The sequence below is a fragment of the Dipodomys merriami genome, unplaced genomic scaffold (genome assembly GCF_024711535.1).
Source record: "Dipodomys merriami isolate MVZ:Mamm:240054 unplaced genomic scaffold, mDipMer1.0.p SCAF_41, whole genome shotgun sequence".
Taxonomy (NCBI): Eukaryota; Metazoa; Chordata; class Mammalia; order Rodentia; family Heteromyidae; genus Dipodomys; species Dipodomys merriami.
This window is the reverse complement of record NW_027205715.1, coordinates 12,378,906-12,406,542: the sequence shown is the minus strand read 5'-3', so window position 1 is coordinate 12,406,542 and position 27,637 is coordinate 12,378,906. Positions and strand designations below refer to the sequence as shown.

Below are 27,637 nucleotides of genomic sequence, written 5' to 3'. Positions count from 1 at the left end.
CATTGAACTCAGAAACCTACAGCCTGCTTTTTTGGGTTCTGATTCTTCTAAGGTTTTTGAGTTGTCCTCATCACTGTATTGGAGAAGATGTGACTAGTGATGGGTTTTGATGTCTTGGTTTTCTTTTGCAGAAGTGGACAGTAGAAGAAAGCGAGTGGATCAAGGCTGGAGTAGAGAAGTACGGAGAAGGAAACTGGGCTGCCATTTCTAAAAATTACCCCTTTGTTAACCGAACAGCTGTAATGATTAAGGATCGCTGGCGGACCATGAAAAAACTTGGCATGAACTGAAACAGGCATATGATTTCCACAGGATTTGCAGGAGCGTGGTTCTAACAATAGTCCCTGGTAGTCTGCTGTATGTTTTAGAAGCTGAGCTGGAATGAGAATTTGGGGACAACCCCCTTCCAATATGATTAGGCCTCCGTCCAACTCATCACTGTTGGAGATCATGGAGCAGAGGTAGAGGCAGAGGCAAACGTACCCCATGTCTTTGGCAGAGAACAGGCACACCGCTTGTACTGTGCCAGAGTATCACTAGTGTTTCCCTTTAGTGGTTTGCTTACATTTGAAATCCCCACTAATCTGCAGAGCCTTCTCCTAGGAAAAGATGAAGTCCAAGAGGAGCCACATAGGATGCCATGATCTGTGAAAACCAGCAATGTGAGCATTATCTGAAATGAACTTGTTCCATATGGAGTTTTGGCCTTGTAATGCAGACGCGAAGGAACTCTGTCTGTGATGAGCCCAGGTTAATGACAGACCAGTCCTCATGGAATCAGATTCCTTTTAAAAACTGTTTCGCTACTCGTGACGTGAACCCTAGGCCTGATTGCCTTGGCATTTGCTCTAAATATGTGCTGAGCGACATCGGCGGGTTTGTCCTCCACTTGTTTTGGTTGAACCAGTGTGGTTTTTTTTGGTAAAATGGTGATTGTAGATAAGCTTAGTTCCCCTACCTGCCCCCTCCTTTCTCAGTTTCTTTCCTTATGCTGGACTTTAAAAGCTTAAAAAAAAAGTCCTGGCTGAATATAAATGCCTAATTCCATTCTTTGTGAAATGGTTGCTTCTGCCCCCTCCCTAATTGTGCTGTTAGTGTCTCGTACTGGGATTCAACATTCCCTTCTCCTTTTGTACTGTGTCGTGCTTGCTGTCAGACATCCCAAAAGACTGTCTTTTTAGCAAAAAATTTCAGTAAAGTGTTTTCTGTAATCTTTTTTAAAAATGGGAGCTAATTATTGTCAATACTTGTAGCATTCTTCATTAAAGTCTTGCTTCTCTCCAATAGAAGTAGCTGATTAATTGCAGCACAGCTTGTGTTCCTGAATGGAACAGGAAATTGTTGAACAAACTTGACTCAACTCTTTTAAGAAACTGCTATAAGCCAGGTGCTGGTGGCTCACACCTGTAACCCTTGCTACTTTGGAAGCAGAGATGGGAGAATCAAGCTTCAAAGCCAGCCCAGGAAGACTGAGAGACTCTTTATCTCATTTAACCGGCAGAAAAACGGAAGTGGAGGTGTTGCTCAACTGGTTGAATGCCATCCTTGAGCGAAGAAGCCAAGTGAGAACGCAAGGCCTTGCGTTCGGGCCCCAGTGCAGGCACACACACATGCTACTGTGTGCTGATCTTTGCAAGCCAGATCAAATAGTTGTTATAGACATTTTGGCTTATTTGTTCATTTCCTCATGCAACATACTTTTCCTAGAGACTATAAAGCATTCCCTCTTCCAGATGTCACAAGTTAGAACATCTGCCTAGCTTTGTTGCCTGTCAACTGTGTGTTAGGGTTTGGTACTACTTTTCTCTCACCCAACCCCAGATGAACCACAGGGAGGGAATGCGTACAATTGCTTGTGTCAGTTGTGTCACACAGGCCACATGAGTGACCGCTTTTCTTGCCTGTCTTGCTGTTAGGATGTGCTCAGGGCAGAAGGATGAACTTACAATGCATCTAGGGAGGCAGAATTCCCTAGTGAGTGGGTGTTTGTCAGACTTGAGATAAGAATGGGTTTCATGAACATTTCCTCACTGGACCTTATGAAGGCATTAATGAATATGTACGGTCACAGATCTGTGCTTTGGCTCAATCTGAGCAATGGGGAGGCCAGAGGTGACTGTGTCCTGGCTAAAAGGTCAGCTCTCCTGCCTTCTCATCAGCAAGACTGCCCAGAGCCGCCAAGACCTGTGTGCCGGGGTGCCATCTGGCTTCCGCTGGCCTCTGGGAATTCTCTACTTAGCTGTGATGAATTAATGTGAATTCAGGAAACGTTCCAGATGTAATGAACTAGTGCAGTTTGGCTTTTTAAAGAGTGAACTGGGATGGGAATGTGGCTTAGTGGTAGAGTGTTTACCTAACATGCATGAAGCCCTGGGTTTGATTCCTCAGTACCATATAAACAGAAAAAGCCAGAGTGGTGCTGAGGCTCAAGTGGTAGAGTGCTAACCTTGAGCAAAAGAAGCTCAGGGACAGTGCCCAAGCCCAGATGGAATTCAAGCCTTAGGACTGGCCAAAAAGAAAAAAGTGAAATAAAAATGTTTGCAGTCTAGGCATGATGGTGCATGCTGTAATCCCAGCATTTAGGAAGCTGAGGCAGGAGGATCGTGAGTTCCAAGCTAGCCTGAGACACAAAATGAAGTGCTATCTCCAAGCCAGGCATCAATGGCTCATGCCTGTAATCCTAGCTACTCAGGAGGCTAAGATCTGAGGATCGTGGTTCAAAGCCAGGCCGGGCAGGAAAGTCTGTGAAACTTCTTATCTCCAATAAATCACCAGAAATCTGGAAGTGGTGCTGTGGCTCAGGTGGTAGAGCATTTGCCTTGAGCTAAAGAGCTTCGGGACAGCGCCCAGGCCCAGAGTTCAAGCCCCACAGCTGACAACAACAAAATGCTATCTCCAAAAAAGGGGGGGCTGGTTAAGGATTTTTAGCTCAGTGGAAGAGCAAGGCCTTATGTTCCATCCTCAGCTCTGCAAAAAAAAAGTTTAAATATCAGTTCAGGCTTACAGCTTGGAAACACTAGAACTTAACAGTGGACCTCCACACGGCACCTCCCTTAGTGCTGCTGTGGAATGAGAAGAGAATGTCAATTTCTTAGCTAGGTGCCTACCATGACGTCAGTGGTATTGATATCTTGAGTAAAAGAAGAAGAAAAAAAGACCAATAGAAGGGGAGTTTTGTTTTATGTGGGTGCTGGGACTTGAATTCAGGGCCTCCTGCTCTCACTTAGCTTTTTTGCTCAAGGCTAGGATTATAGACATGAACCATAGTGCCTGGCCAACAATACCTTCAAGTAGGTTTTGGGTTTTTTTTTTTGTTTTTTTTTTTGCTGGTTGTGGGGCTTGAACTCTGGGCTTGGGCGCTATCCCTCAGCTCTTCAGCTCAAGGCGAACGCTCTACCGCTTGCTTGAGCTACAGCGCCACTTCTGGTTTTCTAGTGGTTTATTGGAGATAAGAATCACAGACTTTCCTGCCTGGGCTGGCTTTGAACCGTGATCCTCAGATCTCAGCCTCCTGAATAGCTAGGATAACAAATAATGTGAGCCACCAGCACCCGGCTTCTGGTTTTTGTTATTTGTTTTTGTTCTGCCAGTCCTGGGGCTTGAACTCAGGGCCTGGGCACTGCCCCTGAGCTTCTTTTGCTCAAGGCTGGCACTCTACCACTTGAGCCACTGCACCATTTCTGGCTTTTTCTGTTTATGTGGTATTAAGGAATTGAATCTAGGGCTTTATACATGCTAGGCAAGCACTCTACCACTAAGCCACATTCCCAGCCCTTCAAGTAGGTTTTGAATAGCTTTAAATAAATATAGTCATGTGGAAGTTGGCAGGAGAACTCTGAAGGAGGCTGACCACTGTCTTGTTACTCTGCTCATTAAAACTCCATTGGGTGTGATGGTGCATGCCGTTAATGCCCGCTACTTACAAGGCGGTAGGCAGGTCATGGTATTGAGACCAGCCCTGGAGAAAAGCAGGACACTACAAAGCGAAAGGACTGGGGGACATGGCTCAAATGGTGGAGCAAAGCCTTAAGTGTACCCACTTTTTCTCTTCTTGCTGGGCTTTGCTCTGAGCTGCTGCATTGGGCACGTTGACGTGAGTTGTGCACCTGTCCTATGGCGCCCCTGTTCTATAGGCACAATAGGTCTCATAGTATTTCCCCAGCTAACTTTTGTCAGTACATAAATGTACTCACCCAAATAATCCCCATGAAACAAGAACCCCCCCAAAAGCTCAAAGAATGTATAGAAAATTCCTCCAATGGTTTATTTTTTTGTGTCATGGGCCTTGAACTCAGCGCTGTCCTTGAGCTTTGGTGCTCAAGGTTAGTGCTCAGCCTCTTTGAGTCACAACCCCACTTCCAGCTTTTTGGTGGTTCATTGAAGATAAGCATCTCATGGACTTGGGCTACCCTAGCTGGCTTCAAACCATGATCCTCAGATCTCAGCCTCCTGAGTAGCTAGGATTACAGACATGAGCCAGCAGCGCCTGACTATTAGGCAGTCTCTTATGTCCAGCCCTGAGAGTGTCTGGCATGTGACTGTGGAGTTAACGATTAGCCCTGCGCTTGTCTGAATGACCTAGTCCGGCAGACTGCGGTCTCACCTGCAGAAGCCTCTACAGGTCTCAGCATGGCCCCTTTGCCCCTCAGAGCTGGGCTGCTGGTGCTGAGTCTTGTTCATTATGTTGGAAGCCAAATGACAGAACCCCAGAGTGGCTCTGGGGACCAGCCACTCCTCCGTGGAGGTGACAGACATGACTTTGCCGTCATGATCCCCATAGGAGATTCCGAGTGCTTCTGGCAGTTTGCCCACCAAAACGGCTATTTCTACTTCAGCTATGAGGTACGTGGCTTCCTCTGTTTATATATACTGCAGACTTTTCTTTCGTCCTTTGGAAAATGAGTCGTGTTAGACCAAACCAAGCTGGTTGTCCCCACCTGGTAACTGTGTGGGTCCCAGTCATAGGCAGCTCACAGATTGGGTGAATTATCACCATCAGGAGACAAAGCATATGCTTAGCCCCTCAAATGGTGCTCTTCCTGTTAACTGTCCCCTTAGTGCCTGTGTGAGAATACAGGAGGAAGAATATGTTTTTTAAATGGTTAAGACAACATAGATGATAGTATGAGGTCAAGTGAACTTTAGTGATTGACCCAGATGTCAAAGACAGTGACTTTAGTGAATCAGGTTGGGGGCAAAACATCTGCTCTCGTTTTAGTGGCTAATTTGGGCCAGCTGGAGAACCTCTGGCTCAAGGTTTCTTCGTGCAGCAGATAATCCTGCAGCTTTCAGGAAGGTGAATTGTTGGAGTCACCAGTTTCTCACTTTTGACACTGCCCAAGAATGGTGAGCTTGATTAAACTTAAGCTGCTCTTTTTTTTTTTTTTTTTTTTTTTTTTGCCAGTACTGAGGTTTGAACTCAGGGCCTCGAGCGTCCTCTGCAACTTTCCTTTGTTCTTTATCTTAAAAACATGTGCACTTTCTAATTTTTTTTTTTTTTGGTCGGTTGTGGTGGGGGCTTGAACTCTGGGCCTGGGTGCTGCCCCTCAGCTCTTCAGCTCAAGGCAAGTGCTCTACTACTTGAGTCACAGCGCCACTTCTGATTTTCTGGTGTTTTATTGGAGCTAAGAGTTTCACGGACTTTCCTGCCCAGACTGGTTTTGAACCATGACCCTCAGATCTCAGCCTCCTGAGCAGCTAGGATTACAGGTGTGAGCTACTAGCACCCGGCTTACTTTCTAATTTTTTATAGACACAGTAATGAACCACTGTCGATCTGGTTCCACTCCACTAGAACTTTGAGTGAATTCATCAGAGGTTTTTTAATCTAAATTAATGTTAGAACAATAGCTACTAGTCAGCGTGCTGTAGCTAGAGCTTGTGAAGTTCCAGTTTAGAAACAAGCATTCTGTTGTGTCTGCAATGGGCATAGGGCTGTCAAGCAGAAAACACCACATCTGGGATGCCACCAGAGTTCAGCGACCAAGCCAGTCCAACCAATCACTCCACGGGTAGAATTGTACCTATCAAATGATCACATCAGCAGTGTGGGTCGAGACTGAAGGGCGGCTGAAGGGCATCCTGGGCAATTTTTTCTTTTTTAATTTATATTTTGTTGGTCCTGAGGTTTGAACTCTAGGTTTGGCCACTGTCCCTGAGCTCCTTTTGCTCAAGGCTAGCACTCTACCACTTGAGCTACAGCACCACTTCTGGCCTTTTCTGTGATTTAATTGGAGACAAGAGTCTCATAGACTTTCCTGCCTGGGCTGGCTTCGAACATCGATCCTCAGATCTCAGCCTCCAGAGTAGTTAGGAACCATCCATACTCATGCTGGGCTGCTGACTGAGGCCAATGACCATGGCGTGTCCGTCTTCTAATGTAGCTGGTTTCTTAGCCATGTAATGAGCCTTTTCTTCCTCCTGAATGGGATTTATTGGCAGGTTCAACGGACCCTCGGGATGTCACATAACCGCCATGTTACTGCGACGGCGCACACCCCGCAGGGGTTTCTCATAGGCACCTCCATGGATGTTCGGGGCCAGATTAACTTCGCTACCCAAGAGACAGGTCTGTTCTCCCAAGGGCTACTATAATTCGCAGGCTCTGTGACTTAGGCAAGTGAAGTAGAAGGGAAAATTCAGCCTTCAACACTGAAACCGTGTCCTGAGATCAGAGATATCTGGGACATCAGCTGGCCACCCACTGGCAGTTTGGGGCCAGGGCCTCAAGGTGACAGTTCAAACTCCCAGGCCAACTTCTCCAGCTAGAACCTTCCTGCAGCCAGATCAAGGCCATCCCATGGGCAGCACGCCTGCTCTAACTGTCCTCTTTCCTAGCCAGGTGTTCTGGAGAAGTCCAGGCCATTGCTTTTCCTAGATAGTCCTTCAGTGGGCACGTGTGTTGTGTGTGTGTGTCAGTCGTGGGGCTTGAACTAGTGCTCAGGATAGCTTCCAGGCCCTGAGTTCAAGCTCCAGAACACACACACACACACACACACACACACACACACACACACACACACACGCATGCACGCACGCACACACGCACGCGCGCTCAAGGTGGGAGGGAGGGGGGAGATTTTGACAGACCTGGGGCTTGAACTCAAGGCCTGGGGACTGTCCCTGAGCTTCATTTGCTCAAGGCTAGCGCTCTACCACTTGAGCCAGAGCACCACTTCTGGCTTTCTTTGTATGTATGTGGTTCTGAGGAATGGAACCCAGGGTTTCATGTATGCTAGGCAATACCACTGACCACCTTCCCAGCCAATTCCACTCATTTTTAACTTCAAAAACTGTCATAGCTTTATAATTCTACAAGCACATTCACTCCCAGCCTTCCAACACCACATACAGGGAGGCATGAGGACACTAGAGCCCTCTTCAAAATACTGTAAAAAGCCCCACACCACGGTCCAGCCTTGGCTATTTATTCAGGGCCAGAGCTTTACCACTTGAGCCATGCCTTGAGTTCCAAATACTTTGAATTTCAACTCAATCTGCTGAGTAGAATTCCCTTAACAAGTGTTGTAGGAGTTACATATGTGTGTGTAGTTAATGTTTCCTGCCCATCATGGAACACAAGATACTGATACTTTTTTTTTTTTTTTTTTTTTGTCGGTCATGGGCTTGAACTGTGGGCCTGGGTGCTGCCCCTGCGCTCTTCAGCTCAAGGCGAGCACTCTACCACTTGAGCCTCAGTGCCACTTCCAGTTTTCTAGTGGTTTATTGGAGATAAGAATTCCTGCTCGGGCTGGCTTTGAACCACAGTTCTCAGATCTCAGCCTCCTAAGTAGCTAGGGTTACAGGCGTGAGCCACCCGTGCCTGACTTAAAAAGATACTTATACTTATTAAAATGTAATTATTACTAATACTAAGCAAAAGAAGTTGGATGTCAAGTCAGCATCCTAAATCAAAGAGTGCTGTTGCTGGGGCACTGGTGGCTCACACCTGTAATCCTGGCTACTCAGGAGGCTGAGATCTGAGGATTGGGGTTTGAAGCCAGCCTGGGCAGGAAAGTCTGTGTGACTCTTTTTTTTTTTTTTGTCAGTCATGAGGCCTGAACTCTGGGTCTGGGCTCTGCCCCTCAGCTCTTCAGCTCAAGGCTAGTGCTTTACCACATGACCCACAGTGCCACTTCTGGCTTTTTCTGCTTATGTGGTGCTGAGGAATCGAACTCAGGGTCTCATGCATGCAAGGCAAGCACTCTACCACTGAGCCATCTTCCCAGCCCTCTGTGAGACTCTTATTTCCAATAAACCACTAGAAAACCAGAAGTGGCGTTGTGGCTCAAGCGGTAGAGGGCTTGCTCGTCTTGAGCTGAAGAGTGCAGGGACAGCATGTTGTAGCTTTTGTTTTTTTTTTTTTTTGTCGGTTGTGGGGCTTGAACTCTGGGCCTGGGCACTGTCCCTCAGCTCTTCAGCTCAAGGCAAGCGCTCTACCACTTGAGCCACAGCGCCACTTCCGGTTTTCTAGTGGTTTATTGTAGATAGGAGTCTCAGTCTTTCCTGCCCGGGCTGGCTTTGAACCTCGATCCTCAGATCTCAGCCTTCTGAGTAGCTAGGATTACAGGCGTGAGCCACTGGCACCCAGCTGTAGTGGTTATTTTATTTTGGTGCCCATATTGGGGCTTGTACTTGGGGCCTGGACACTGTCCCTTTCCCTTACTGTACCACTTTCTCACCTTGGCTGGCTTTGAACTGCCATCCTCAGATCCCAGACTCCTGAATAGCTAGGATTATAGGCAAGACCACTGGCATTTGGTTTTTTAGGGTGAATTAAAACTGAGGAAGAGCCAGGTACTGGTGGTTCACACCTGTAATCCTAACTAGTCAGGTGGCTGAGATATGAGGATCAGGGTTTGAAGCCAGCCCAGGCAGGAAAGTCTATCAGATTATCTTTTTTTTTTGTTTTTTTTGTCACTTAAGCCATAGCGCCACTACCAGTTTTCTGGTGGTTGTTTGGAGATAAAAGTCTCATGAACTTTCTTGCCCCTGCTGGCTTGATCCTCAGATCCATGAGATTCTCTCCAACTAATCACAGAAAAAGCCAGAGTGGAACTGTAGCTCAAGTGGTAGAGCTCTAGTCTTGAACAAAAAGAGCTTAAGGACAGCACCCAGGCCCAGAGTTCAAGTCCCAAGACCAGCAAAACAAACAAAATCTCTAAAACAACCAAAACTGGGGAACAAATCATATATGGTAGCACATGCTTAAAATCTCAGTACCCAGGAGACCGAGGCAGGAAGATGACAAGACCAAGTCTGCTTGGGCTTTGTAGTGATGGTCTGTCTCCAAACAAATAAATAAAACAAACCTGGGGTCAGGTATGTCTAGGGGAGCTATAACACAAGGGTAAGAGATTATGCCTTAGTAATGATCTAGAAATTCCTGCAGGTTTCTATCAGCTTTGTGTAGGAAATGACCAAAATCACTTTGGTTCTGCACAAGTATACCTCAACTTCGGCATCTTTTATGAGGGGCCTGAGATGGACCACAAGCAGAATCAAAGGAAGCAACTCAACGATACTCTGGATGCAATTGAGGTAAAGTAGTGCTTTATGTTAAGAGGGACATTCACGGAGTGGATTACATTAGGAGGAAAGCTGAAAAATGACACAATATCCACCAAGTGAAGCATCATGAATAGAAAGAAAAAGCAAGGGTATCTAAACTCTTTAATGCATTTTTGATTAGGAGCTCTTAAAATCCCTCATTTTATGGGGCTGGGAAGGTGGCTCAGTGGTAGAGTGCTTGCCTTGCATGCCTGAGGCCCTGGGTTCGATTCCTCAGCACCACATAAGCAAAAAGAAAAAAGCCGGAAGTGGTGCTGTGGCTCAAGTGGTAGAGCGCTAGCCTTGAGTTGAAGAGCTGAGGGGCAGCACCCAGGCCGAGTTCAGGCCCCACGACTGGACCCCCCCCAAAAAAAGTCCCTCCTGTTTTATGCCAGGAGTTGGCAAACTACCGCTCATAGGCCAAATCTGGCCCACTGCTAGTTTTTATAAACCTGAGATACAATTACATACCTTATCATCTAAAGTGCACAACCCAAGGTGTACATTCCGATAGTATATTTAAAAGGTTATGCAGCAATTCCCAGCAGCTAACCCAGAATAAAGAAGCCTCATGTGATGTGCAGGGCTAGGCACGTGGCTCAAGTGAGTGATGAGTGCCTGCCTAGCAAGCCTGAGACCCAATTTCAATTCCCAGTACCAAGAGAAAGTGGGTAGGGGAGACGGGTACTGGCGGCTCACACCTGTGATCCTAGCTCTTCAGGAGCTGGAGATCCAGAGGATCACAGTTTGAGGCCAGATGGGAGAGAAGTATGTGAGAATCCATCCCCAAAATAACCAGCAAAAAGTAGGGCTGGGGACATAGCCCAAGTGGTATGTCCAAGCCATTCAGGAGGCTGAGACCTGGAGGATCATGGTCCCAAACCAACCTGGGGGGAGAGGGGGAGGAACAAAAAAACAAACAAACAAACTATAAGACTCCATCTCTAACCAACAAAATGCTAGGCCAAAGGTGTGGGTAAAATGTTGGAAGACCAGCTGTGTGGCTAAGTGTTTAGAGCGCTTGCCTTGCATGCATGAGGCCCTGGGTTCAATTCCTCAGCACCACATAAGCAGAAAAAGGCGGAAGTGTCACTGTGGCTCCAGTGGTAGAGCACTAGCTTTGAGCTGAAGAGCTGAGAGACAGTGCCCAGGTCCAACAACTGGCAAAAAAAAAAAAAAAAAAAAGAGAAAAAGAGAAAGAATCCAGTCACCCACCAAAAAACCCAAATTATAAACTATTTCTCACTACAACATAAGTATCATTTACCAATAATTGTAGTAGAATTATGAAACTTAAAATCCCGAGTAAACTCCTTGACTTTCCAGATAATGTAGGTTAATGTGCCACACAACCAGGGCATAGAAGGGAGAGGGTGGTGGCAAGAAGACATTTATTTTATCATCTCCCCCACAGCAGAGTACAAGGAAGGTGCAGAACAATGTTTTTCACACATGGCGATTCTACAACTTTGCCCGGATGAGGAAAATGGCTGACTCTTTCCTTCTCCAATCAAACTACACCTATGTGAACAGGTGGTCCACAGTCCAGAGCCTTGTTATCATTCTTTCTGGGCTCCTGCAGCTGTATTTCTTGAAGCGTCTCTTCAATGTGTCATCAACTACTGACACAAAGCCTAGATGCTAAGCTAAGCTGACTTTTCTTCAGGGGTAACAAAGCTTGTTATTGGAGTAAAACAATTTAGTGCTTTTATCTATTGTGCTCATTAACAAAGGCAAAATGGCAATAAACCAGTAGAAAAGCTGAAGGTGCTGAGGTTACTATGGTTAAAGTATGTGATAAACACCATACAGTGGTCCTTAGCTTCTCTGAGATACCAAAAAACTATGGCAGAAAGAAGACTTGACAAAGATGGGACAAAGCTCAATTTGTTTATGGAAAAATAGGAGTTGGTAAGAGGGCCTTTTTACTTTGAAAAATGTTTAATTATAGATACATCTTTGGAATTAAAGATTAGTATATGCACTCAAGATTTTTAAAAAATAGAACACAGGTTGTTTCCTAGAAATAATCTGACAGTATGGGAAAGGACAACAGGAGCTAATCTCATTTCAGGGTCTCTGAGTACTTTGTTCAATCTACCAGGAAGTATGAAATCAGTGATTAAACACTTCAACCTAGGATTATCCCATCCAAGATACAAAACACCATGTAAAAAGCAAGGCAATATACTAATAGAAATATATATATGTAATATAAAAATAGCATTTATTTTAGACTGACCACATGCCCAGCACTGTGCTAGATGCTTTATAATCACCATTGCTGTTTCTAAAAAAATTAAAAAAATTAAGTGTTGATGACAAAAGTCAAGTTGTACATCTCTTTTTTGTTGTTGGGTTGTGGGGCTTGAACTCGGGGCCTGGTGCTGTCCCTGAGGTTTTGTGCTCAAGGCTAGTGCTCTACCACTTTGAGCCACAGCGCCACTTCTTGTTTTCTGGTGGTTAATTGGAGGTAAGAGTCTCGTGAACTTTCCTGCCCAGGCTGGCTTTGAACCATGATCCTAAGATCTCAGCCTCCAGGGCAGCTAGGATTACAGGTGTGAGCCACTGGTACCTGGCTCAAGTTGCACATTTTATAAACACATCAAGAGTGACTGATTTAAGACCACTAAGCTGGCAGGCAGAAATGGAGTTTTAATCCAAGCTTTTCTTCCATATACTTTCTATACAGTACTAACTATATAGGAAAATTATTTTAGCTAAATTTAATTTGTAGAGTGGCCTACTATTTTTATATGGCAATGTCTTCTCTTGCACGCTATTAATCACAACAAAGAAAATGAACAGTGCTATCACAGATAACAATAACTCCTCTTGTCCTGGTTCAACAATTTAGGACTTACTACTCAGAACAAGAAGGCTTGATTCAAGTATAGAATAAGAACATTCTATTTCATCAAAAATATAAAATCTGAAACCCCACTTTTTACTTTTGGATTTCTGAGTCAAGCTCAGGCTTGTTTTATATCTGATTGTCCACTTTTGAGCCCCTTCTGTAGAGTATGAATCCAGCCTGCACTTGTCGGTACTAGAAGATCAAAGTAAGAAGTCTCCACAGAAGTCAGTGTTGATAAAACCCAACAAGATGGAGGCATCTGCACAGACACTGGAAACAAAGCTAGGTCCTTCCACATAGCCTTAGTCCTTGGGATGACTTCACGTTAAGTCAACGTCTCTTCATGCCGCACATACTCCCCAATGTCCGCCTGATGAAATACCACAATTGCCATGGGGTCTACTTTCCTGCAGTCTTGTGTAGACTTGGCTGCTACCCCAAAACCCTGAGATTCAAAAAAAAGAGAAAGAAACACTAATTCACTTATTTACTAAGCCAATGCTGTGGGCTGGAAATTATAACATAGTTTTAACTCATGTTTATAAAGAAAGTATTTTGAACCATGCCACTAATGAAAAGAAATCCTATTTAAGAAAGTGCATGCTTATTTCTGGAGTTTAGACCAAAGTCTTACACTCCTCAGGTGCTCTACACTTAAACCCTACCCCCTTCTTTTTTTCCCATCGGTCGTGGGACTTGAACTCTGGGCTTGGGCACTGTCCCTGTACTCTTCAGCTCAACGTGAGTGCTTTACCACTTGAGCCTCAGTGCCACTTCCAGTTTTCTAGTGGTTTATTAGAGATAAGTGTCTCACAGACTATCCTGCCCAGGCTGGCTTTGAACCCAGATCTCAGCCTCCTGAGTAGCTAGGATTACAGGTGTGAGCCACTGGGGCCCAGCTCCTACCCCCTTCTTTATATTTAATTTACTTGCCAGTCCTGGGGCTTGAATTCAGGGCCTGGGTGCTGTCTCTCAGCTTCTTTTGCTCAAAGCTGGTATTCTACCACTAGAGCCACAGCCTATTTTCAGTGTGTGTGTGTGTGTGTGTGTGTGTGTGTGTGTGTGTGTGTGTGTGTGTGTGTGTGTGTGTGTGTGTGTGTGTGTGTGTGTGTGTGTGTGTGTGTGTGTGTGTGTGTGTGTGTGTGTGTGTGTGTGTGTGTGTCTGTGTGTGTGTGTGTCTGTGTGTGTGTGTGTGTGTGTGTGTGTGTGTGTGTGATTTATTGGCAATAAGAGTCTCACAGAAGCCGGGCGCTGGTGGCTCACGCCTATAATCCTAGCTACTCAGGAGGCTGAGATCTGAGGATCGCGGTTCAAAGCCAGCCCGGGCAGGAGAGACCGTGAGACTCCTATCTCCAATAAACCACCAGAAAACCAGAAGTGGCGCTGTAGCTCAAGTGGTAGAGCGCTCGCCTTGAGCTTTAGAGCTGAGGGACAGCGCCCAGGCCCAGAGTTCAAGTCCCACGACCGACCAAAAAAAAAAAAAAAAAAAAGTCTCACAGACTTTCTTGCCTGAGCTGGCTTCAAACTATGATCCTCAGATCTCAGCCTCCTGAGTAGCTAGGGTTACAGAGGTGAGCCACTGGTACCTGGCTTTATTTTTCCTAGATAAGGTTTCCCACTTCTGCTCAGGGCTGGTCTGAGAATTTCCTTTTTCTACCTATGCCTCCTGTGAGGATGGTATGAACCACCACAGCTGTCCATCTTTACAGTGCTGGGTTCTACCAGCACTGGTACGGCTACTGCTGGGAAATCAGAAACAAATCTGAAATCATGTCCTTTTAATTGTATTCTCTACTATTACAGATGTACAACAGTACTACATCATACCTGAGTGAACAAATATTGTGCACTGGCTTTATACATAGTAGCAACAGTGCTTTATGAGAGCTGTTTATGATTACATTGTTCTAGAATGTTTTCTTTCCAGATGATGACTGAATTTTACTGTATTCTGGTGTTTAAATGTGGGATGGTGAAATGTCTTTGTGATTTGATTATGTGGTACTGAGGAATCGAACCTAGGGCTTTATGCATGCTGGGTAAGTACTCTACCACTAAGCCACATTCCCAGCCCAATACTGGTCTTCTTAATACAATCATATATGTAGAATTTCAATTTTTGCAAAATTTAGTTGTACTATAAATTTGGAGAAAAAAAAAAAAGTATCCCATTTTAATGGGTTGAACTGGCATTGTACAGAAGTGAATAGCCATAATGGAACAGAAATGAAAAACCTAACCCTTTTCCAACCATACAGGGTAATGCTCTATATTAAATATTGGCAGACTTAGGTACATGTTTGGTTACAGAAACTAGAAGTCCTTTCTAGAAGTTCCCAACTCTACTCACCAAAGGGACATCTGCCATGGAGTACACCACCACTCCCTGGTACTGAGAAGTATTTTCAGTGATTCGACCCAAACCAGATTTCAACACGTGGTTTCCATACAGGAAGGACTGCTCTGCTCCGGGTTTTATCCACACTTTATACTGAAAGACCAGAATGAAAATCAAACAACAAAAAAGATGCTAGTGGTTAATTATCTCTCTGCAGGTAAATCAGCTGCTGATGTTGTGCCTGGAGACAGACATGAAAGGAGGGAGGATGAAAGGGAGAAGAGAAAGGTGTTCATTCCCTGAACACACTGCCATTAAGTTCTTCCCTCAATTCTACAAGCCATTTACCTTCCTGGACTTATTAACAGCTCTTTTTCTTCCTCTTCTTCTTCTTTTTTTTTTTTTGGTGTGAGTCCTGGGACTTGAAATTAGGGTTTGGATGCTGTCCCTTTCTGTTCAACACCAGTGCTCCACACACTTGAGCCACAGCTTCACTTGCTGATTTTTGGTGGTTAACTGGAGATGTCTTACAGATTTGCCTGTCTAAATGGCTTCAAACCATGATCCTCAGGTCTCAGCCTCCAGAATATCTTGGATTTACAGGTGTGAGCCATTGATGCCTGGCAGCCTTTTTTTCTTGCACTCTGATGCTGTCCTCATTCCAACTACTTATCTATTACTCTCCGGTATTGAACCGGGTCCGCACGTGTTGATTCTGTTGGGCTAATTACACCAGCAGCTGGGTGGGCACTCCAGTACCATCGCTCTAATCACGCCCATCTATGCTGCAAGCCCTACAGACATATCCGTCTGCGGGCAGTGACAGGAACCGCGTGGCCCGCTGTCCAATCAATCACCTGTGTTCTGATCTAGATGTGGCCTCATCCCCTGTGGCAAGATGTAGAGAAGTCACTCCACAGACCTTAGCATAGGGTGCAAGGAAATCCAGAGCTGTAATGTGCAGGCGGAACTTGTGGGTCTTCGTGAATTTTCCAAAGCAGGTCCCCAGCGACACCAGCTTGTCCCCAGAGATGTTGGCGGCCAGCTTCAGGATCTTCTCACTTCAAAGCACAAAGGAAGTCGCGGGTGAGGGGAGGCGGAGGGACCCGGCTCCCGGCCAGCCCCGCGCCCGGCCGGCTCCGGCTCACCTCACGTAGTACACTCGGTCGTTGTGCAGCCGGAAGCAGTAGGTACCATCGGGCCTGTCCACCAGCAGCTGCAGATTCTCCCCGATGCTGGGGGCAAAGACGGGACTGGAGGCTGCGCCCGAGGGGCCTCGCCCGCCCCCAGCCATGCACGCCCGCCCGACACCCGCCGCCTTGTCCCCCTCCCGCCATCCTACTATTTCGCGATCTTCTCGAACATCACCCGGGTCTCCTCTTCAGTCAAAGGCCGCATCTTGCCGCTGGGTCGGACCACCGGATCCTCGTGCCTCAGGAACCGGAAACGGAAGTCGACTGCCAGCTGCTCCCTGGCAACCCTACAGCCGGCCTCTCTATCCTCTTCCTAGTCGGTTTCTCATACGGCTGCCCCCTAGCGGGGAGGACCGCCGGCGGGTGTGCAACCATAGAGACCGGAAGTGGGTTCCTGTTACTTCCGTTCCTACGTGCGGAGCCGGCGCCCTCGCTGGTGTGGACGGGGAAGTCGCCGGGCCGCTTGGAAGATGGCGGCGGTGGAGACTGTCCCCACTTCAACTACGGCGTCAGCCCTTGGGGAGGTGGAGGATGAGGGTCTGCTGGCGTCGTTGTTCCGGGACCGCTTCCCCGAGGCCCAGTGGCGGGAGAGGCCCGACGTGGGCCGCTACCTCCGGGAGTTGAGCGGCTCGGGGCTGGAGCGGCTGCGGCGGGAGCCGGAGCGCCTGGCGGAGGAGCGGGCGCAGCTGCTGCAGCAGACGCGGGACTTGGCCTTCGCCAACTACAAGACCTTCATCCGCGGCGCTGAGTGTACCGAGCGCATCCATCGCCTCTTCGGCGACGTGGAAGAGGCGCTCGGCCGCCTGCTGGACCGCCTGCCCGGCTTCCAGCAGAGCTGCAGGTGGGCGGGCCGGCGCCCGGGCTCCTGACCCCACAGCTCACGCCCGCCGAGCGTCCGACCCTTTAGTAGCCCGTTGAAACACGGAAAAAAGTCAGCTTAACGTATATGCACGTTTCTGTGGCTATACACACATATGTATACACACACACTTATAATAGTTTGGATCGTCAGAAGTTAACTCCAAAACACCCATTGATAGAAATCTGTTGTCACATTGATCCAGATCTATCAAACCCCTTTTTACCGGGGTGATTTGGGTAAGTTCTTAGCCTCTGAGACTGAGTTTCTTCTTGGCTGGTAGCACTTAACCTTCTTTGGTGTGAGGATTAAATCCGATCAATCATCCGGCCCAGCTATTTTCCCAGTTAAGTGCTTGGTAACAAGCTCAGATTTGGGTGTACAGGAGTGAGGGAGCAACATTTTCCTTATTGGTTCTAGGAATTTTGTGAAGGAGGCCGAGGAGATCAGCTCCAATCGCCGGATGAACACCCTCACTTTGAACCGGCATACGGAAATCTTGGAAATCTTGGAGATTCCTCAGCTCATGGACACTTGTGTCCGGAACAGCTATTATGAAGAGGCTCTGGAGCTTGCCACATATGTACGTCGACTGGAAAGGAAATACTCCTCCATCCCCGTTATCCAGGTAGGCAGCATGCTATAGTTCTTATATCATTAATTCTGTGGTAGTGACCTTTTTTCTTTTTTCGTACTGGTCCTGGGGCTTGAACTCAGAGCCTGTGCATTGTCCCTCAGTTTTTGTGCCCAAACACTTGAGCCACAGCTCCACTTCCCGAACACTTGTGTATATGTATGTGCTTACTTGGAAACAAGTCTCAGACTTTCCTGGTTGGTCTGGAGTTGAACCCTGATCCTCAGATCTCACTCTCCTGAATAGCTAGGATTACAGGCGTGAGCTGCTGGTGCCTAGTACTATCACTTGAGCCATATTTTCACTTTCTTTTTCTTTTTTTTTTTTGGCGGTCATGGGGCTTGAACTCTGGGCTTGGGCGCTGACCCTGCACTCTTCAGCTCAAGGCAAGCACTCTCCCACTTGAGCCACAGTGCCACTTCCAGTTTTCTAGTGGTTTATTGGAGATAAAAGTCTCACGGACTTTCCTGCCCGAGCTGGCTTTGAACCGTGATCCTCAGATCTCAGCCTCCTGAGTAGCTAGGATTACAGGCGTGAGCCACCTGCGCTGGGCCATCTTTTAACTTCTAGTGACTGAATTTTTTTTTTTTTTTTTTTGGCCGGTTGTGGGGCTTGAACTCTGGGCCTGGACACTGTCCCTCTGCTCTTCAGCTCAAGGCAAGTGCTCTACCACTTGAGCCACAGCACCACTTCCTGTTCTCTGGTGGTTTATTGGAGATAAGAGTCTCATGGACTTTCCTGCCTGGGCTGGCTTTGAACCATGATCCTTAGCTCTCAGGCTCCTGAGTAGCTAGGATTATAGCCACTGGCGCCTGGCCAAAGACTGAGAAACCATTGCATGTTTCCCATCAGTTTCTGCCCAGGCAGGCTGGAACAGAAAACACACTCCATTCATTCATTTACCCATTCATTCATTCAATCATCTGTTCAAAGGTACAGTTTAGTCATGTTCTAGCACTAATCTAGGTGTTGAGGATACGGTGTAACCAAAGTAGCCAACCATGATTGTGGTGATGTGTACATTCTAACAGAAATCGTATAATTGATATTAAGTAAATAATATAACTTCAGATGATGATGTCTGAAGAAAGTAAACCAAGGTGGGTTGGGGCAGAGCTTAAGTGGTCAAGCACTTATCTGCAAGTGTGGGAATCTGAGTTTAAGCTCACTTACCAGTCAGTTAATAAACAGTGTAGAAGGAAAAGAGTAAGGTCAGTTACTTTAGGTAGAATATCAGGAAAAGCCTTTAAAACAGCATTTAAACTGAAACAAATGATGACAAGGGCTAGGGTGAGCAGAGTAGAAAGGCCAAATGGGATTTGGAGTGCTTAAGGGATCTGAAGCCAGTGTTGGTGGACTGTATTGAGAATTGGTACACGAAAGTGGAAAATCAGCAGGGCCTGGCGGCTACAGTGAATAGCTTGAATTTTATTGAATGCCATTGGAAGTCCTTGGAGAATTTTACACATTTCAGTTCATTTTGTTTGTTGAGGTTCTGGGGTTTCAACTCGGATCTCACATTGTTAGGTGGGCAATCTACCATATAAGCCATGCCCCCAGGCCATTTTCCAAGAAGTATCTTTATTTTTCCTTGTGGTTCTTTTTTTTTTTTTGTCAGTCATGGGGCTTGAACTCTGGGCCTGGGCACTGTCCCTCAGCTCTTCAGCTCAAGGCAAGCGCTCTACCACTTGAGCTACAGCGCCACTTCCGGTTTTCTGGTGGTTTATTGGAGATAGGAGTCTCACGGTCTCTCCTGCCCGGGCTGGCTTTGAACTGCGATCCTCAGATCTCAGCCTCCTGAGTAGCTAGGATTACAGGCGTGAGCCACCAGCGCCCGGCCCTTGTGGTTCTCTTATGCCCTGTGTAGTTCATACTACAGGCACGTGCCATGATACCTATTTATTGAGATGGGGGTCTTATTAACTTTTCTCAGGCTGGCCTCAAGCTGATATCCTTCTGATCTCTGATTCCTGAGTGCCTGAGGTGTAGGCATGAATTAATGTACAGTTCACATGGAAGGCTTAGAGTGAGGGCGGTGGTACCAAGGCCAGCCTTATCTCCATGCAGAGGAAGCTGGACGTAGTAGTATGATCCCTGAGAACATGGAAGTCCATGGTAGGCAGATTGTGGCTCAGGTGCACTCTGGTGGGAAGAGAGAGCCCTCCGTCCTAAAAACCAATGAAAAACAGGCCTGGAGGCACAGATCAGCAGCATTAGCCAGCCCAGCAGACATTAGGCCCCAGTACTGTCTCCCTCCCCAAAAGTTAGCCAACCAGACTTTCAGATACCAGCTTTAGAAGTCCACTTTATGTGTGGAGAGAGCTGGGTGAATGTCAGTCTCCAATGTTGAGGGTTACTGGGAAGGGCTCTGGAGACTCTTCGCCAGTGTGTTGTGACTCACTCGCTATATTGTCAGGGCATTGTGAATGAAGTGCGCCAGTCCATGCAGCTGATGCTGAGCCAGCTGAGCCAGCAACTGAGGACCAACATCCAGCTGCCTGCCTGCCTGCGTGTTATTGGCTACTTGAGGCGCATGGATGTCTTCACTGAGGCTGAGCTACGGGTGAAGTTTCTTCAGGCCCGAGATGCTTGGCTCCGCTCCATCCTGACTGCCATCCCAAATGATGATCCCTATTTCCATATCACTAAGACCATTGAGGCCTGCCGGGTGCATCTCTTTGATATCATCACCCAGTACCGGGCCATCTTCTCAGATGAAGACCCCCTGCTGCCACCTGCCATAGGTGAGCACACCGTGAATGAGGGCGCCATCTTCCATGGTTGGGTGCTGCAGAAAGTCTCCCAGTTCCTGCAGGTGCTGGAGGCTGACCTTCACCGTGGGATTGGTGGCCGCCTAGACTCTCTGCTGGGCCAGTGCATGTACTTCGGTTTGTCATTCAGCCGCGTGGGGGCTGATTTCCGGGGCCAGTTGGCTCCTGTCTTTCAGCGGGTGGCCATCACCACTTTTCAGAAAGCGATTCAAGAAGCGGTGGAGAAATTCCAGGATGAAATGAACTCCTACACACTCATCTCAGCCCCAGCCATACTGGGCAGCAGTAACATGCCTGCTGCCATTCCAGCCACTCAGCCGGGGACGCTGCAACCACCAATGGTGCTTTTAGACTTCCCGCCCCTTGCCTGTTTCCTCAACAACGTCCTGGTTGCCTTCAATGACCTGCGTCTCTGCTGCCCTGTGGCCCTCGCTCAGGATGTGACAAGGATCTTGGAGGACGCCCTTGCCAAGGTAAGGGCGTTCACTGTTTTTCTCTTATCCTAGACGTTTTTTGGTAGGAAGACGAGGGGCTAGACTTACTTATTAAAGCAGTCCCTATAACTGGTGCCTTAGTTGGAGAGGTTTAATGTTCTGTCAGATTTTTCTAGGTTATGGTTGAATATCCCCTTTATGGGGCCTAGAACAAGCTATGAAATGGCTCACCTGTGGTAACAAATCAGTAGTGTGTTTTCTGTTGCTTTGTTTATTTATTTATTGTCAGTCATGGGTCTTGAACTTTGGGCCCAAGCACTGTCCCTGAGCTCTTCAGCTCAGGCAGTGAGCACTCTACCACTTGAGCCACAGTGCCACTTTTCTGGTGGTTAATTGGAGATAAGAGTCTCATGGACTTTCCTGCCCGGGCTGGCTTTGAATGGGAATCCTCAAATCTTAGCCTCTTGAGTAGGTAGGATTACATGTGTGATCCACTGGTGCCCAGCCAGTTGCTTTATTTATTTATTGATTGATTTATATTTGGTCTGGTTGTGGGGCCTGAACTCTGGGCCTGGACGCTGTCCCTCAGCTCTTCAGCTCAAGGCTAGCGCTCTACCACTTGAGCCACAGCGCCACTTACGGCATTTTTCTTTTTTGCTTATGTGGTGGTGAGGAATCGAACCCAGGGCCTCATGCATGCAAGGCAAGCGCTCTACCACTGAGCCACCTTCCCAGCCCCAGTTGCTTTAGTTTTTAAAAACATTCTTTGAATTTAGGTTAAAACAACACATTTCTTTCTTGTTCTGTGCCAGTCCCAGGGCTTAAATATGGGGGCCCATGCTCTCACTCAGTTTTTTCTTTCTTTTTTTTCTGCCAGTCCTAGAGCTTGAACTCAGGGCCTGGGGTGCTGTCCTTGAACCTCTTTTGCTCAAGGCTAGCACTCTACCATTCGAGCCACAGTGCCACTTCCAGCTTTTTCTTATTCGTTTGTCATGGGACAACCATCTGGAAAATTAAACAGTTTACTTAAGATTTTAAGTTTCATGAAACTATTACACCTTATGCTGTAGTGAAAAATAGTTTATAGTACTAGTTTTTTGATGAGTGTTTGGCTTTTGTGGGGGGGGGGTGCTGGGTGCTGGTCCTGGGACTTGAACTCAGGGCCTGGGCCACTGACCCTGAGCTTTTTTGCTCAAGGCTAGTGCTCTACCACTTGAGCCACAGCTCCACTTCTAGTTTTTTTAGCATTTAATTGGAGATAAGAGTTATATTGATCTTTCTGCCTGGGCTGGCTTCGAACTGCAATCCTCAGATCTCAGCCTCCTGGGTAGCTAGGATCACAGGTATGAGCTACTAGTATCTGGCTTACTTAGCTGTTTCTGTTCACAGCTGACACTCTTGTCATTTATACTTCCAGCTCCAAAACAGCACATTTCTTATTGCCATTTTTGTGAATTAGTCGCTCAGGTGCAACCTCTGTGGATCTTGTGCTCAGGAGATCACAGGTTGTGTTCAGGGTGTCAGCCAGCCTTCGCTGTCAGCTGGAGCTCAGCACTCCCTTGCAACTCATTCTGGTTGGCAGGTTCATTCTGTGCTACAGTAGAAATCGCAAAACTATGACCCTTAGCTCCTAGAAACTAGCCCTTCCAGAGGCAGCTCCCAACCTTTTTTTTTTTTTTTTTTTTTTGGTGTCAGTCGTGGGGCTTGAACTCTGGGCTTGGGTACTGTCCCTGCACTCTTCAGCTCAAGGTGAGCGCTTTACCGCTTGAGCCACAGTGCCACTGATAATTTATTGGAGATAAGAGTCTCACGGATTTTTCTGCCCAGGCTGGCTTTGAACCGAGATCCTCAGATCTAAGCCTCCTGAGTAGCTAGTATTACAGGTGTGAGCCACTGATGCCCGACTCTCCCAACCTTCTTGACCTCCAAGGCCAGCAGGAGAGTATCTTCCCTGCTTCAGTCTCATATACCCCATTTCAAAAGGTTCAACTAAGCCAGACCCATCCAGGAGGATCTCCCCCATGACTAATTCAAAGTGAAGGCCTTGCCAGGTGCCGGTGGCTCATGCCTGTAATCCTAGCTTGAGTAGCTAGGAGGCTGAGATCTGAGGATCGCTGTTCAAAGCCAGCCCTCGCAGGAAAGTCCATGTGACTCTTATCTCCAATAAACCACTCGAAAACCGGGAGTGTCTCTGTGGCTTAAGTGGTAGAGTACACGCCTTGAGCTGAAGAGCTGAGGGACAGCACCCAAGCCCAGAGTTCAAGCCCCACAACCAAAAAAAAGTGAATGCCTTCCTTTTCTTGGACCCACACAGTCCTGCCAGCGTGATGATGATAAGACTCTTGTATCTCCATCATTCCATGACTTCTTCCACCGGAGCTGGAAAGTGTGCCGGTAACGAGTGAGACATAAATAATTATCATCAGGGGCTGAGAAGGTGGCTCAGTGGTAGAGCGCTTGCCTTGCATGCCTGAGGCCCTGGGTTCGATTCCTCAGCACCACATAAGCAAAAAGAAAAAAGCCGGAAGTGGCGCTGTGGCTCAAGTGGTAGAGTGCTAGCCTTGAGCTGAAGAGCTGAGGGACAGCGCCCAGGCCCAGAGTCCAGGCCCCATGACTGGACCCAAAAAAAAATAATAATAATTATCATCAGTGATATGATAGAGATAACGTCTGAGGTTGAGCAACACAGAAATATACTGCTCAGTCGTGACTTCCTTCATGAAAACTGGAGGGCTTCGTATCTGTGCTCTGTTGCACACTGCTAGTATTGTTGGTGCCCTTGTCTCATAGGTAACCAAAATAATCCTGGCCTTCCATCGTGCAGAGGAGGCCGCCTTCAGCAGCGGGGAGCAGGAGCTCTTTGTCCAGTTCTGCACTGTCTTCCTGGAAGACCTGGCTCCTTATGTAAATCGCTGCCTTCAGGTCCTTTTCCCGCCGGCTCAGATAGCACAGACTTTAGGTAAGAGAAAAAACAAGAGGAGTTTTAAAACTGCCTATTTGTATATATGTTTTTAAGCAAATGTACCAAGGTGTATGATCATTACCAGCATCCAATTTTAGAACATTCCTGTCACCCCAAACGATCTCTCATTCCCTCAACTGCAGGCTTAGCCACTGGCTAACTCCCTTGGGTTGTTTTAGCTCTGCCTTTTCTGGACACATTACAGAAAGGGAATCATATCCTGGTTTTGTTGAAGAATCCAGTCACATAGGACTGTGTGATTCCTTTATTTGTTTGTTTGTTTGTTTGTTTTGGGTCCGGTCATGGGGCCTGAACTCTGGGCCTGGGCGCTGTCCCTTAGCTCTTCAGCTCAAGGCTAGCGCTGTACCACTTGAGCCACAGCGCCACTTTCGGCTTTTTTCTTTTTTGCTTATGTGGTGCTGAGGAATCGAACCCAGGGCCTCAAGCATGGAAGGCAAGCGCTCTACCACTGAGCCACCTTCCCAGCCCTGTGTGATTCCTTTATATGAAATAGCCAGAGGAGCAGTCTTAAGCAATTTCTCCGAATTGCCTCCTCTTCCTTTGTAGAGCTGCGGAGGTGGAGGAGGCGCCACAGCTCCCCAAAAGGCAGGGGTGAGGACACCACTGCGCTTGGCCATGCCTTCCCTTGGCTCTCAGGAAGCTGGGCCCTACTGAGCTGCTCCCGGCTCTGGCTCCTCACACCCTCCCCGGAGCTACTTCTCTTTACTTTTCTGCTGCTTCTCAGTAGTATCGCTTCTTTATCACAGAAGTGGTTTTGACTAGAGTGAAATATATAATTGTGTCTTTCTGTCCCGTGTTTTTCTTCCCCTGTGACCTTGGCACTAGATTGTATTAATGATTTTTTTTTCCATTTTGCTTTTCTACCATCTGATTAGGCATTCCCCCCAGCCAGCTCTCCAAGTATGGCAACCTTGGGCGTGTCAACATCAGCGTCATCCAGGAGCCTCTGGCCTTTATCCTGCCTAAGAGAGAGCCGGACTTCTCTTTAGATGACCAGGAGCTGGTGCCCGAGCTCCCGGCTCCAGCCCCGCAGCAGCCTGCTACTCCTGCTTGGGAGGAGAGCCTGGCAGCCGCCCCTGCCGCCCACCCTGAGTGCGGGCCCTCGGAGGGGCAGCCCGGGGACAAAGAGCCCAGGGCGCCACCCAGCGAGGGGCCCTAGCCACCGCGGCCGCTTCCTCCAGGCCTGGTGGGGGGGGGGGGGGGCCGGGGACGCCCGCCCGGGGGCTCCGCGGTGCCGGTGAGAGATAATAAAGAGCCCAGCTGTCCGCTCTCTGCCGCTGTCGCCTGTGTGCGGCCCTCGCGCCTGCGCCTGCGCCGTCCGGAAGGGGCTCGGGAACTACGCTTCCCGGCGTCCTCTGCGCCCGCGGCGCGCGGCCACCGGAAGAGTCCGGGCGGCGGGGCTGCGGGCTGGCGGGCGCCATGGGCCGGTTGTGGGGCGGGCTGCTGCTGCTGCGGCTGCGGCTGCGGGGCGGCGCGGGGCCGGCCTCAGCGGGCCGGGGGCCGGCGCGGGCGTGCAGCTCCGCGGCTGCGGCCGCCGGCCCCGAGGGCCCCGCGCGCCCTCGCTCCTACTGGAAGTACGTGCGGCGGCTGGTGCGCGGCGCGCCGCAGCCGCCGTACGAGCACGTGTGCCAGGTCGGGGACCCGGCGCTGCGGGCCGTGGCGGCCCCGGTGGAGCCGGCGCAGCTGGCGGGGCCCGAGCTGCAGCGGCTGGTGCAGCGGCTGGTGCAGGTGATGCGGCGCCGGCGCTGCGTGGGGCTGAGCGCCCCGCAGCTCGGGGTGCCGCTGCAGGTGCTGGCGCTGGAGCTCCCCGAGGCGCTGGTCCGCGCCTGCGCGCCGCGCCTGCGCGAGCGCCGCCAGATGGAGCCCTTCCCGCTGCGCGTGCTGGTGAACCCCAGCCTGCGCGTGCTGGACAGCCGCCTGGTCAGCTTCCCCGAGGGCTGCGAGAGCCTCCCGGGCTTCCTGGCCTGCGTGCCGCGCTTCCAGGCCGTGCAGATCTCAGGTGCGCCTGGCGGGAGCCGGTCCTGCCGCTGGCCGGTGGGGGCGGCGGCCTGGAGCCCGGCCCGGACCGTGCAGGCCCGGGAGCCAGGGAGCGAGGGATCGGGCCGACGGGCTGGCGGGAGGAGGCTCCTGATGGGGCGGCCCGAGCGGGTTGAGCGGCCCTGCCCTGCTCCCACGTGGAAGCCAGCTTTGCCCAGGGTAGTGTAGGGTGATTGTGTGTTGCTGAGCCATCCCACGTTTCGTGTGTGGGGGGCTGCAGCCCTCCCTCTCTTCCCCTCTCTTACCCCTCTTTCTCTCCCCTCCCCTCCTAGCAAGGCAGCTCTTGCTAGGCTTTTTTGCTTATAGCTGGCGGGCCAGTCCAGGTGTTTTTAATTGGCTAATTGGGGGTCAAATTCTCGGACTTTGTTTCAAACAAGGTTCCTCTGGGCTCGCCTACCGAATATAGCTAGGATTGCAGGTATGAGCCATGGACTGATTTTGGTTTGGCTTTGTTTTGAAAGTCTTTTGGTCCGAGAGGGTCGGAAGGTTGGTAGTGTCCCTTTAGGAAGCAACGCTTGAGAAGTTAGAGCAGGGTTCAGAAAGGAAGCACCTTAGCAAAAGAACGCCCTATCTGGTCCTGTGCTGATTCCAGTATTCGAATTAGCGGAGTTGGGAGCCGCTCTGAATACGCGGCGCTGGGCACTGTTGAGGCTTCTCTCCTGGGAGGTTCAGGGACTGCTGCCCACATGTGCCCTCTGGTGTTCCTTGTGGCTAGGGCCGGGCACAGGGACAGGAGGAGCCTGATGCAGGTCCTGTCCTCAGCCAGCCTGTCACTTCCTTTGCAGGACTGGATCCCAGAGGAGAGCAGGTGGTGTGGTCTGCAAGTGGGTGGACAGCCCGAATCATCCAGCATGAGATGGACCACTTGCAAGGTTGCCTGTTCATTGACAAAATGGACAGCAGGACCTTTACAAATGTCCACTGGATGGAGGTGAATGACTGAAGTGTGTGTGGTGAGCCGAGGATCTGGGAAGATGACGCAGACCTGTCAGCTTGAGCTCTACCCATCTCACGTGGCTTCATCTCGGAGTTGGCTCCAATCTGACAGCAAATAGAGGACTGCACATAGGTGCGGAGAGGAATTGGAGGGAATTGGTAGCAAGGTTTGCCTGGAAATCAGCTTTGGATAAAATAATACTAACTTAAGAAATGAACAACCCTTTGAAGGAGTGGACTCTGTCATATGGAGAGAAGTTAATAGTAATTCTTAGTAGAAACAATTTCGTAAGACTTATATCATCTACCCAAAGCCAAGATGTGATAATAATGTAGTCCCCAAATACCTGAAAGCTGTGTCTAGAAAGGCAGGTAAGGCTACTGGACCACTTCCCTGAGTTCTTTTCACAGAGGGCTGTGTGTGACTCACAGGATCCTGGGTTTGCTTGATGTCGGTTGTGGAAGTAAAACATGGGACAGTGGTCCCAGTTCAAGGATGTGTTTAGTAACTGTACGAATGTAAATACCCACACACTTGGACAGCTTCACATACAGTGTGAAGGGAAGATGGAGGGAAGATTTTGTGCTGAGAGGGACACCTGGGCATCTCTTGGCTCATGCTTTGGGTGGAGGCCATGGAGGGAGCTGTGGACAGAGTGGTGACTGACAGGAGGCAGAGCCCCTTTCTCCCACCATTAGATAGAAATAGCAGAACTGGTGCTTGCTGGTCATAGCACTTGTTTTGAAGAGAAATCATGCTCACCAGTGCTTGTCTCTAAGAAGCTAGCAGAGGTGAGGGAACCATAGAGTAACTGAAGATGTATTACCTTTTTATTTTTGCCAGTCCTGGGGCTTAAACTCAGGGCCTGGGCGCTGTGTCTGAGCTGCTTTCCCCAGCACTCTCCCGCTTGAGCCACAGCGCCACTTCAGCTTTTTCTGTTTATGTGGTACTGAGGAATAAAACCCAGGGCTTCATGCATGCTAGGCAAGCACTCTACTACTAGTGTACATTCCCAGCCCCGCTTGTAAGGCAAAATCCTCTCAAA

The 27,637-nt window shown here is 48.7% G+C and overlaps 4 protein-coding genes across 8 annotated transcripts in view; 3 read left to right on the top strand and 1 right to left on the bottom strand.

Moving 5' to 3' along the window:
- Positions 1-1,289, top strand: part of LOC138807055 (telomeric repeat-binding factor 2-like) — a 32,626-nt gene extending 31,337 nt beyond the window's left edge. For both annotated transcript variants that reach the window (XM_069992636.1, XM_069992635.1), the window contains exon 10: positions 132-1,289. In XM_069992636.1, the coding sequence (XP_069848737.1) occupies positions 132-290 (159 nt within the window). In that variant the 3' untranslated portion in view covers positions 291-1,289. The remainder of the gene's footprint in view (positions 1-131) is intronic.
- A 3,175-nt stretch (positions 1,290-4,464) lies between these two features.
- LOC138807053 (transmembrane emp24 domain-containing protein 6-like) lies at positions 4,465-11,194 on the top strand. Its single transcript, XM_069992633.1, has 4 exons — positions 4,465-4,842; positions 6,442-6,568; positions 9,392-9,540; positions 10,964-11,194. The coding sequence occupies exons 1-4, from the start codon at positions 4,630-4,632 to the stop codon at positions 11,192-11,194; spliced, it is 720 nt and encodes a 239-aa protein (XP_069848734.1). The 5' UTR covers positions 4,465-4,629.
- LOC138807054 (60S ribosome subunit biogenesis protein NIP7 homolog) lies at positions 10,924-16,193 on the bottom strand. The gene is made up of 5 exons (XM_069992634.1): positions 16,087-16,193; positions 15,893-15,979; positions 15,667-15,805; positions 14,757-14,897; positions 10,924-12,851 (listed from the first exon to the last, which is right to left on the bottom strand). The coding sequence occupies exons 1-5, from the start codon at positions 16,140-16,142 to the stop codon at positions 12,732-12,734; spliced, it is 543 nt and encodes a 180-aa protein (XP_069848735.1). The 5' UTR covers positions 16,143-16,193; the 3' UTR covers positions 10,924-12,731.
- A 164-nt stretch (positions 16,194-16,357) lies between these two features.
- LOC138807052 (conserved oligomeric Golgi complex subunit 8-like) lies at positions 16,358-27,637 on the top strand. Of its 4 annotated transcripts, XM_069992631.1 has the most exons (6): positions 16,358-16,778; positions 17,217-17,424; positions 19,847-20,674; positions 23,426-23,594; positions 24,494-24,679; positions 26,441-27,635. In XM_069992631.1, exons 1-6 carry the CDS (start codon positions 16,408-16,410, stop codon positions 26,596-26,598), a joined length of 1,920 nt encoding a protein of 639 aa, XP_069848732.1. In that variant the 5' UTR covers positions 16,358-16,407; the 3' UTR covers positions 26,599-27,635. The 4 variants fall into 4 exon arrangements, 3 of the variants coding, with proteins under 3 accessions (XP_069848732.1, XP_069848731.1, XP_069848733.1); XR_011366034.1 differs by lacking the exon at positions 26,441-27,635 and having other exon boundaries at positions 23,460-23,594; positions 24,494-24,581; XM_069992630.1 differs by lacking the exon at positions 26,441-27,635 and having other exon boundaries at positions 24,494-24,817.

Bases quoted from the DNA above. Each gene is read 5' to 3' on its own strand.
- LOC138807053 (XM_069992633.1), top strand. From the start codon at position 4,630: ATGGCCCCTTTGCCCCTCAGAGCTGGGCTGCTGGTGCTGAGTCTTGTT. The intron at 6,569-9,391 runs GTCTGTTCTCCC...AAATTCCTGCAG, and splicing joins CTTCGCTACCCAAGAGACAG to GTTTCTATCAGCTTTGTGTA. The intron at 9,541-10,963 runs GTAAAGTAGTGC...TCTCCCCCACAG, and splicing joins ATACTCTGGATGCAATTGAG to CAGAGTACAAGGAAGGTGCA.
- LOC138807054 (XM_069992634.1), bottom strand. From the start codon at position 16,142: ATGCGGCCTTTGACTGAAGAGGAGACCCGGGTGATGTTCGAGAAGATC. The intron at 15,980-16,086 runs GTAGGATGGCGG...CTTTGCCCCCAG, and splicing joins TTCGAGAAGATCGCGAAATA to CATCGGGGAGAATCTGCAGC. The intron at 15,806-15,892 runs GTGAGCCGGAGC...TGTGCTTTGAAG, and splicing joins GACCGAGTGTACTACGTGAG to TGAGAAGATCCTGAAGCTGG.
- LOC138807052 (XM_069992631.1), top strand. From the start codon at position 16,408: ATGGCGGCGGTGGAGACTGTCCCCACTTCAACTACGGCGTCAGCCCTT. The intron at 20,675-23,425 runs GTAAGGGCGTTC...CTTGTCTCATAG, and splicing joins TGGAGGACGCCCTTGCCAAG to GTAACCAAAATAATCCTGGC. The intron at 24,680-26,440 runs GCCTGGCAGCCG...CTTCCTTTGCAG, and splicing joins TACTCCTGCTTGGGAGGAGA to GACTGGATCCCAGAGGAGAG.